This window comes from Anser cygnoides, chromosome 3 (assembly GCF_040182565.1).
Source record: "Anser cygnoides isolate HZ-2024a breed goose chromosome 3, Taihu_goose_T2T_genome, whole genome shotgun sequence".
In the NCBI taxonomy this organism is placed as follows: domain Eukaryota; kingdom Metazoa; phylum Chordata; class Aves; order Anseriformes; family Anatidae; genus Anser; species Anser cygnoides.
The window spans coordinates 78,252,160-78,263,214 of record NC_089875.1 but is presented as its reverse complement, the minus strand read 5'-3'; the positions used below and the strand labels follow the sequence as shown (position 1 = coordinate 78,263,214).

Below are 11,055 nucleotides of genomic sequence, written 5' to 3'. Positions count from 1 at the left end.
TCTTTCCTTTTCTCTCTCTCTTTCTCCATCCATCTATCTATCCATCTATCTCTCTATCATACTTAATGATTTACTGTCCAACTGCTGCTCACTGTAGTCTGAATGTATGTCTTCAGGTGCCTTGACCCCTCCACAGTGCAGCCAAAGAGGTTTTTCCGTCAGAGCTCCTGGAAGAAAGGTGGTTTATGTATAGAAGTGGCCTCTTCTTAAGATGTGATGGCAGAAGAAAACAGGGCAGTATCTCATCCACAGTCTGGGCATCTGCAGCTCAATGGGAGTCACAAGGCAGCCCAGCCCTCCCTCGGTAAAAGATGTTGTCATCTTTCCTGTGTCATATGTTCCACAGTGGGTTCGAAGAGTAGGATCACAGATTGCAACCTCCAGAGTGCTGTAAATATGTGCACAATAGGCCAATTGGGATAGGATGAGAAGTTAGGGACTAACTGCAAGTGTGAGGAGGTGCATTTTAAGTGTTTCAGATTCACCAAGTCTCAAAATAACAAGACTGTAATCATAAATGGTCCTTGTGAAATGTTTGGTCCTAGTGAAACTCCTGAGATAAGAGCAAGTGGTCTAAAGAGAGAATATGACAAATATGATCCCACAATATGGTGAACATCAAATGTGAAATTCTGTCAATATCATTAGATTTTTTAACATTTTTTCCCCAATTTTCTTTATTAGCTGTCGAGGTCCTAATAATAGTGTTTGATTACATCTTGGTGCTAGAAATCTTGTCGTTTAAGCATTGGCAACATGCAGGACTTCTTCCCTTCCTGAGATGAGTAAGAATGCATCCTGGGAAGGCACCAAGTTCCTCCCAGTACTCAATGTAGTGAGATCACTATTGAGCTCTTCAAGGACTAGAGACCCTTCACAGGGCTGTCTTGGAAGCAGGGATTTTGAGAAAAGAAAAGTGACAGCTTATCCCTGAAATGTACAGTTTTTTTAAAAACTTAGGTTTAATAATTTCCAATGACGCACATTGTGAATTCACTTCTTTATTTGCAAGGACATGTACAAAGGTTAATTCAAAAGTAGTTTTCCTCTGAAAAGGCCTTTTATGTCTCTCTCCTGCCTTCAATAGCTGCGGGAATGAGTGCCAGATGAGACAGCTGTATATCTACAGATAAAAATTGAAAGTTACCCCCTTCTGAGTCATCAGTAACTAAGTCTCTTGTGGTCATTAACAATTTCCATGACTTCACACACAATGTCCTGAATGTTTGCAGCAGTCTTTTTTTTTCTTTTTCTTTTACTACCAGAGGACTATATTTTTTCTTAATGTCTACTTCTGTCTCTATACATTTGGTTCTATGTACAAATAACCATAAAAAGGCAATGGCACAATAATGAAGAATATTTTTGCAGAGAATCCCTCCTCTGGGTGCAATAACTTTTCAAATAGTGGAGCAGATCATCTTCTCACACCAACTTCACACTGGTACAATTCCAGTGACAAAGCCACTTCTGAGTTACACTTTGACGAAGGAAGTGAAATCAGGCCTATCTACAGTGACCAATAAAATTGGCACACAGATAATGCATTTTTTCAAAAACTTGACTTCAGGGTGTTTTCAATATGGTTGACAGCCCGTTCTGCCATCCTTACTTCCATGTTTATGCACCTCCGGAAATGCTTCTGGAAGTTCCCACTAAGCACGATGTAGATAAATGGATTAATGCTGCTGCTGACATAGCTGAGGCAGATGGAGACATAGTAGCTCACATAGGAGATTAGGGTTGGGTGTGAAACCTGAAGATTCACAAGCTGGATCACATGGAATGGGGTAGCGCTTACCACAAACACAATGACCAGAGCGAGCACCATCTTAGTGAGATTCATGACTCTTTGCCTGGGGATACTGGTGTTGTGTCTGCAAAATAAAAGGATCCTAAGCATGGAAATTCAAAGTGAGAAAATAATGTCATGGATTGAACTTACTGAGGAATGGCAGTCATTTGAGACCAAAATCACCTGCAGTGCAAGCAAAGATCAGCTCTCTCTTTTTTTTTTTTTCTTTTTTTTTCTTCTGATTAGGTTGAATTTGATGGTATGCCACACAAATATGGGATAATTGTTTATGTATAATTGATGAAACAATGACAATTACTTCATTTAAAATGTTTGTCTTTTTTCAACATGAAAGCTGTATAGTTTTGCAACATGTTTCAAAACATGGCTATTAGGAGCTTAAGGAGATGGAGAAGAGAAGCAAACAATACTCCTGCCTGAGGGATTAAAAAACACACTAAAATGTAAATGAATTACCTTTTTCATGGGAAATTGGTTAAGTTGAGATCCAAAACACTTAGTCCTAGAAACAAAATTTGCTGACGAGGAGCTGGGAAACTGTATTTCAGCTTTGTTTCATCTGACAATTTTGTTGTGTTGCCTAGGCTTCCTCAGGCAGCCCGTGCCTCCCTGTGAAATGTGGCTGGGGCCCCCAAGGTATGGTGGCTGCTACCAGACCTGGAACTCATGTCTTCCCAGCATTTCTTGAGACCTTGTTGGACAGATGCCCTCCTGCAGCCAGAAGTGTAGGGTTGAGCCATACCTTTGTGCTCTCCACAGATAAGCTGAGGACTTCTGCCATAATTTTATTTTCTGATTTTAATCAGTTTCCTTCAAGCTATCTTGCTTCTTCCACTGAATCTCATACCTTATGGGGACCTTAATGCAGCATCAGAAGCACAGAAAGTCACATGGTGCAGGGCCCACATGCCATTTTAGGGCTATTCCTTTTAGCCTGTTACAGGCTAGAAGCTTACAAAACTTACAGCCTGAGCAGAGAATCTGAAACAGGAAGAACAATGAATAGCACTTTACCTTTCTGCTTTCTTGTTTTGCTGATACATATCCCATGTGTAGCATAAAATTAAAATGTAGCAAATAAATATCACTGGCAAAGGAAAAAAGAAAGTTGTTATAGTAAGACAAAGTGTATACCTGTAAAAGAAAAGGCAAAGAGAAAGAACAATGTGATTACACGAAGAAAATCTCATAAATGTAAAGAAATAAAATTGCATTTTTCATAAAGTGATCTCTGGTTTGTGATTCTTGATTAGAGATACATGGAACCTGTTTTTAGGTAGTAGCAGTTATTCAGAACTGTAAGTACATTTAGGAATAAAATCTATGCCCAGCAGTTCGAGAAATACTGTTGACTACAACAAGGCAACCACAAATTATACACCTTAGCTTTCCAAATTCTGCCTGTGTGTGCTTTTTTTCAGCACCTGTAATGAAAATTATTGCAAACTTCTATGCAAGACACAACCTTCTTAGTCCCCTGGTATTTTGCTAGCCTGATAGTAAACCAGTGGTGACCACTTTCTTAGCACTCATTTTTTTCCAACCATTCTTGCATCGATCTACAGCATCTTTCCTATTTTTTTTCCAGTCATTTTGTTAAAATTTAAGATATTTTGTTTCTATTTCTTCTTTATAAACCAGAGATTTTCCATTAAAGAAGGAAATTATATCTTTCTGTTTTAATATGGTCCTGACAAGTGCACATAGTCTTTTTTTTTTCTTGTCATCTTACAGACTGACAGCTTAATAACTTGTTAAACTTTCTGGATATTGAATTTAAGTTCAATGTTTTTTAATCTATCCACCAGAGTCTCTTTTAACTCATCTTTATACTTTTCTGTATTAAAACTTCTGAAGCAGAATTAAACAAACCTCTGACAATTGGTCATGCCATCTGAGAGAGGATGAACTAGGCTGAATTCCCCAAATCCTTTCATCCCTGTTTTCCTCTGATTTTATCTGATTTCTTCAGGCCATTGGGGGTCTCATGTCCTTCACATGTTCTTGAAAATAATCACTCATATTTCAGTGTTTGTTTTAACTAATACCTTAAATCTTCAGCAGTGAATTGCATCAAGCTTTCCTGACAGTAAAATAATTTACCTTCTGTACTGCTACATATTTATATTTCCTCCCTCTTTTTTTGGTGCTCCAAAGTTAGAATTCATTCCATTAAAAATCCGGGGGGGGGTGTGTGTGTGTGCGGGGAGGCAGGATGGGGGGAGAGGGAGAAAGAAGGAGCTGGAAAAAAAGAGGCTTAAACACTTTTTTTTTTTTACTTTTTTTTTTTTTTTTTTTCCCCTGGGATTTGTCTGCATTGGCTACAACTGAGTAGTGCAAATCTGTGGAGTGCAGTTTTTGGTGCTGAGGACCTAGCAAATTATACTCATGTCGGGGAGTTAAACTTTGGATTTTCTCTAATTGGATCCTGTGGATTGAGGACTGAGTACACAACAGTGGTTGGACTCCATTCGTCAGATTCCTGGATCTCTTTTTTTCAGTTTGATTTCACCTGAAAAGAATAAAGATCATGTGCTCTGAGACTGATCAATAATGTGACCTCGTGTGGTAATTAGATACAATTGGGAGACTCACCCCCAAAATACATTCCTGATCCAAATGAACATGCTAATATAAAAATACCCAGTATCACCCCAAATTTGCTTTCTGTTCCAAAAAGGCTTCTAAAATTGTCCTTTATGTCCCTTGCTAGTTTTCATTCAACAAGCTGGTTTGAATTCAACAAAAAAACATGATTCTGCTTGGCCATGAGACACTGGAAAGTTTTGTATGCAATTTGAGGAATGTTTAAACTCTTCCATGATTTATCTTTCAAAAATGAAAGTCTGACAAGTGAGGAAGCGAAATGAGATCCCATTTGTGAACAACAGTTACCCAGCCACTGGAAGAAAGGATAAGGAGAGATCCTTCACCATTACTTTTGCTATGTGGAGCTGTCTTGCTGAACTGGATTGCACGGGGGCTGCCTCTATATTACCAATACAATCTGAGTTGTAATAATATGAATGACACTGGGCTCAGCTTTGGCCTTTAATTCTATTCCATCCGTCCGTCCGTCCCTCCATCCATCCATCCATCCATCCATCCATCCATCCATCCATCCATCCACCCACCCACCTCTCAGGGATATGAAAGACAAAATGGGTGGTATACTCAACATCAACTGAAGATATGGTCCCAGAAGCTTTAAAGGCTTACCAGAGAACATCATCAGGTGAGGTCAGATTAAAAGCACAACTCTCTAAACCATCTTTGAACTTTATTACTTTTGAGTAGACCCATACAGGGAACACCAGAATAAGTGATGCTACCATAAACAAAAGTTGACTCGAATTGTCTTTGATCTTGTTCACAGGTGGGTTAGGCGGAATGGCTGGACAAGAGCGAGGTATCTGTAAAATCAAGTAACAGAGCAATATAACAGAAAAACAGTAAAATATTTAGGTTAATACTGTTGACCCCAAAATATAAATTCAGAGAATAACCACTGCAAGAGAAGGAACCTGCATGTTTTAAAAGTTTTTGAGTACTACATTCCAGAATAGCATTTATTTAAGCAGTTCACTTAACATTCGATAAGTGTTGTTATAACAGATTATGCTCTTGATCACAACATTCTTTAATTAATATGATGAGAGTTTTTAATAAATTACAATAGATCAGAATGTAGGAGATAATGTAAAAACTCACACAAGAAGCAAACAGAGACAAAATCCGAGATAAGTTAGTTCTGGAAAAGGAATGGAGATAATCATAGAATCATAGAATATCCCGAGTTGGAAGAGACTCATAAGGATCATCAGGTCCAACTCCTGGCACCGCACAGGTCTACCCAAAAGTTTAGACCATGTGACTAAGTGCACAGTCCAATCGCTTCTTAAATTCAGACAGGCTTGGTGCAGTGACTACTTCACTGGGGAGCCTGTTCCAATGTTCAATGCTCCTTCACCCTCTCGGTGAAGAACCTCTTCCTGATGTCCAGCCTAAACTTCCCCTGCCTCAGCTTAACACCATTCCCGCGGGTCCTATCCCTGGTGATTACGGAGAATAGGTCACCTGCCTCTCCACTCCCCCTCACGAGGAAGTTGTAGACTGCGATGAGGTCCCCCCTCAGCTTCCTCTTCTCCAGGCTGAACAGGCCCAGTGACCTCAGCCACTCCTCATATGCCTTCCCCTCTAGGCCCTTCACCATCTTCGTCGCCCTCCTCTGGACACTCTCCAACAGTTTAATGTCCTTTTTGTACTGTGGCGCCCAGAACTGCGCACAGTACTCGAGGTGAGGCTGCACCAGCGCAGAGTAGAGTGGGACAATCACTTCCCTTGACCGACTAGCAATGCCGTGCTTGATGCACCCCAGGGTACGGTTGGCCCTCCTGGCTGCCAGGGCACACTGCTGGCTCATATCCAACTTGCTGTCAACCACAACCCCCAGATCCTTCTCTGCGGGGCTGCTCTCCAGCGTCTCGTCTCCCAGTCTGTACATATAGCCAGGGTTGCCCCGTCCCAGGTGCAGGACCCGGCACTTGCTTTTGTTAAACTTCATGTGGTTGGTGATCGCCCAGCTCTCCAATCTGTCCAGATCTCTCTGCAAGACCTTTCCACCCTCATCCGAGTCCACAACTCCTCCAAGTTTGGTGTCGTCGGCAAATTTGCTCAAAACACCTTCTAGTCCTACATCCCAATCATTTATAAAGGCATTGAAGAGGACTGGCCCTAAAATGGAGTCTTGAAGGACCCCACTAGTGACCATCAGCCAGCCAGATGTGGCCCCATTTACCACAACCCTTTGAACCCTGCCCGTTAGCCAATTGCTCATAATAAATAGAAGATAATTTAATACATAAAAGACATTTTCAAATACAGTTATACTACTTTCTGATATATTTGAGCTGTTGGATTGCTCAAGTCTGTTACAGTTGTAATTTAAATATTTTCCACCTTTTAAAATAGTTGCCACTTAACTGAAGATCCAACTGGAAAACTTCTCTACCTTAGAAGTAACCTTCAGATAGCAGCGGCTTATGATACAAAACAAATTCAGCTTCTGTTTCAAGACCTTCACATTTTGTAAAATGTTAGGGTGAACTTTAATCTGTCAGATCAAAGTGGATATAGTGAGCAATTTTTGAGCTGAAAGCAGATTACTAAATGCAACAATTCATAAGCCAAAATAAAGAAAGGAGACTTAAGGGGAGGGGTGTATTTTCCCTTTATTTTTTTTGCAGGAGTGGACAAGGTTTATGTGAACTTCCCTGCATTTGGTACACCTTTTCATTTCCAGATGACATCAGAGTGCACGACTAACATGACTGTTGCACAGATTAACAGCTTGTTTTGGAAAGAATAGTGTCAGACCACTTTAGAATAAATTCAGCAGAAGTAAAGAAACATAACAATGATTTTTTTTTCCTTTCTCTTTCCATCTGTTGCACATGCAGAATCTGGGATACTGGGTCCAGCTGTAGGCCTGTTCAGAAGGTACTGGGTGCAGAAAGTATGTAACAGAGGCTGAAAATTTCCATTGCTCTGAGTCTTGGTACTGCTTTGTAGCTCTCAAGCTCATGGAACTCCGCAAAGCAACATGAGGGGAGAAGTACAGAATTGTTCTGAAATGCCTTTGAGGTGATATAATCACAGGAAATTCCCAGAACCCAGCACAAACTGACCTCACTTTGGTGCTGCATATTTGAACTGCCATGGATATGGCTCTCATCAGCAGGGTCTCATGGAGAAGACCCCAGCAAAGAGCTGATTCTTGTCACACTGCTGCCAGCTTAGGGATAAGATCAGTTATGGTCTCACCTGATATGTGATGAGAGGTGTACTGCTAACGCTGCTAATGGCATCTCTACCCATCACCACTCAGACCGTGGGTGACTGGAAGCTGACAGCTGCATCTCAGCCCCATATCCACCAGCTCACCCCCTGCAACAGGAAAAGTGCAAGCAGAAGAACCCGACCTCTGCCAAGAGGAGTTGGTGGGTGGTAAGGAACAAAAGCATCAAAGAGAAATGGGGGAGACACAGTTTATGAAGAAAACTCATTTCATCCCATTATTGATTCATAATTCTTCAGTTAATAAAAAGCAATGCAGCTAAATGAAAGGAAGCTTCTGGATGTCAAAGTTTTACACAGAAAAGGGGAGAGGAAGATTTGGGGCATTCTTTTTGGTAGAAAATATTTTATGGTAGAAAATATTTTATGATGAGCCTCTACAAAATGAATCAAAAATTTCATTATCTCCTTTTCAACTATGTTACAAGCCTTTTTACATGCATAAGACCAGAAGAGTTTTACATAGTGGCAATGAAACACGGCTCTCTTGTGGGAGGTAGATCAGCTCAGTTTCTTTTAAAAGGACTGAAAGCTCTGAATCATGGTCACAGAATTCTTTTGAAATGGTAATTTTCTGAAAGTAACTGAAAATGAGTGATTTACTAGCTGTTATGAGAAAGGCAAATGATCAGGAATCTAAACAATACTTGGAAATTTCTTTCTTAGTGATTGGCGATTCATTTTCTCTACCAAATTTTATCCCATTTGCCTTTATGGCAGAGTATTTAAATTTTCTACAAGATGAAGGCATGAATCTGAAAAATATTTAAATACTGGTGGTTTTTCATTGATTTTTAGTGCTTGTAGAGCAGAATAAATTGACTGTCCAACAAACAAAACAGTCAAAGCTAGTGTAATAGGAATGTTAATGTGGTTTCAGGCACTGCCTAAGAAGGCACACTTGTTCTAAAGTGTTATTGTCTGCACATGGAATCCCACAGCACTCATGTTCAGCTCTTTAAGAAGATTTGGAAGGTACAACTTTCTTGCAGAATGCTTTTTTCTTTCTTTCTTTCTTTCTTTCTTTCTTTCTTTCTTTCTTTCTTTCTTTCTTTCTTTCTTTCTTTCTTTCTTTCTTTCTTTCTTTCTTTCTTTCTTTCTTTCTTTCTTTCTTTCTTTCTTTCTTTTCCAGAATCTAATATTTTTGGTGTGTTCTGAAACAAATAGGTGGTAACACAGCAAATGAAAGACTATGTCAATCAGTGAACTACTTATCTTGTTCACAGATCAAGTGAGAAAAATCCGGAAAAAAATACAACCTAAACACAATAAAAGCCTGCAAGAGACAGTCAATAATAATTGAAACCATTACACAATTGAACAACTAAAAGTCAGTATAATAACGTCATACCTTATTAAAAGTATTTCATGAAAGAAAAAGAGGTGTAAACCTCAGTTGCTTGGTATTATTGCTCTTGGGCCAATGAAGGTTAAGAACCACTGCATAAGGTTAAGAAAAATTCATATTTCTCATGATAAGAATTTATTTTCACTCTTGGTTGAATATGAGTATGAAACATAGTTTTTTTCATTATTCAAGCCGTGGAACAACCAAGTTCTTTTCAGTAAATAAGGTTAAAGTAATGACCATTATAGGTAGAATCAGCAAAAGGCATTTCTAGTGGATGGCATCTTAAAAAACTGTCTAACATCATGCTGTTATTCTCAGTCATGATGGCGATAAAGAACATCTTGGTTTTACTGTAGTTCTGTAACTACAGAAAACAAAACAAAACAAAAAAACACAACACCCACAAACAACAACAAAACCACCACCACCAAAAAAAAGAATCCTACCTCTTACCTACAAGCTACTAAGAAAGAACTTTTCAGAAATCCTCTGCATCAGCAATGTAAGAACTGATTTGTAGCATTCTTGGCACACCAACTCTCCTGTTTCACTGGTTGCCTCATAGAAATAGCTTCTGACACTGATACTGCTTACAGGATCAGTGTAATTGAGGGTAATTTACAGGCTTATAGGGTTTTTAAAACTTGTGATTAGTCCTGCTTTGCACAAAATTTGACCTCTTAGTCTCCATATAAGCATGGCGTACTATGCACGCTTTGATCTTGCTTTCATTTTTCAAGAGCAGCAAACAGCATCTCCAGACAAAATAGGGGAAGAATACAGCCCTTTTTTAAAATCAGCGGTGGAGATATTTCCAAATATCAGTAATGAAGAAAGTTTCAGTGCACAATACAAAAACCATTAGTGAATAAACTGTGAATTAAATGAAGTACTTATGAGAAAATAAAAGTGTGTAGGATGGAGATAGGACATATGGGGTTTCATGCACAGAGAAGTGGCATTACTAGCTGATGTGGAGTAACAATTACACCTAAGCAGGCCCCCTCTTCCTGATAGCTGCATGAAAGATGACAGGACACCATATTACAACCCATCAATCACCTCGGAGACGTGCCTACTACTTGCCATTCATGGGTGACTGAACCTCAGCTGGTGTGTCCAGCTGGATGATACAGAAGTTCCTTAATGCCTTTATATCTTTTTACTTCTTAGCAGGAAGGTTTCAGTGAGGTTTCCATTTTGTTTCACTCTGCTTAAACTCACAATGCACCTAACCACAAAAATATTGGCTATTTGTTCTTTCATTAAGAATTGTGTATTGCACAAAGATTTTTGAGGTACGTGAACAAATATGTATCGGGATTTATTAGCAGGGTCTGTAGATGATGGCCTATAGTTACTTTTAGGGAAGATAAAAATTGAAGGAGAGAGGGTGGAAAGGGAAAACTTTTGCCAGTGGCCAAATGGGAAGAGAAACAATGGGGGATCTCCAGACAAATATCTATCTTGGGCATGTTCTCCAGTGGGTGGTTCTCCTCATAATGTTCTTTCCACAGTATCAACATACTTTTTATCAGGACCCACTTTTTATCAGTTGCTCCTGTCTATGATGCTGTTGGTGCTGCTGGGAGCACACTCTGCTGAGATTGCATGCTGCCTTGCTGTTAAGCTTGGGGCATGCATATTTTGGGTCCACTAATATCAACCAGAAGTTTTGACCATGGGGTAGGAAAAGGGGGGGAAGAAGGGAGGATTCTCACGCTGGTGGCAGTCGCTTCCCATGAGAACCCACCATAACAATGCCGTTGGGTTTGCAGGTGCACGGCCGGGAGGATAAATGCAAGATCCACAGCGTGGGAACAAGGGAAAGGGCTGCCTCAGAGGCTCTGGGAAAGACTGCCGCGGCAGCTTGGATGACTGGGCGCAGAGCTGCCAGTGGAAAGCTGGCTACAGAGTTTCAGAGAGGGCTGTTAGCAATGCAAAAGGCTGCTGCGCTTAAGGCACCGTGCGACATGTGGCTTAATAGAAGGTATTGCCTTTACTCAAAGGATCAGGGCACAGCGCAGCGCAG

General features: G+C 40.1%; 1 protein-coding gene across 1 annotated transcript in view; it reads right to left on the bottom strand.

Moving 5' to 3' along the window:
• Positions 1-552: 552 nt before the first annotated feature.
• MCHR2 (melanin concentrating hormone receptor 2) overlaps positions 553-11,055 on the bottom strand; it is a 30,919-nt gene continuing 20,416 nt past the window's right edge. Inside the window, 4 exon segments of the mRNA XM_048066669.2 lie at positions 553-1,877; positions 2,831-2,950; positions 5,036-5,147; positions 5,150-5,229. Of these exon segments, the coding sequence (XP_047922626.2) occupies positions 1,553-1,877; positions 2,831-2,950; positions 5,036-5,147; positions 5,150-5,229 (637 nt within the window). The 3' untranslated portion in view covers positions 553-1,552.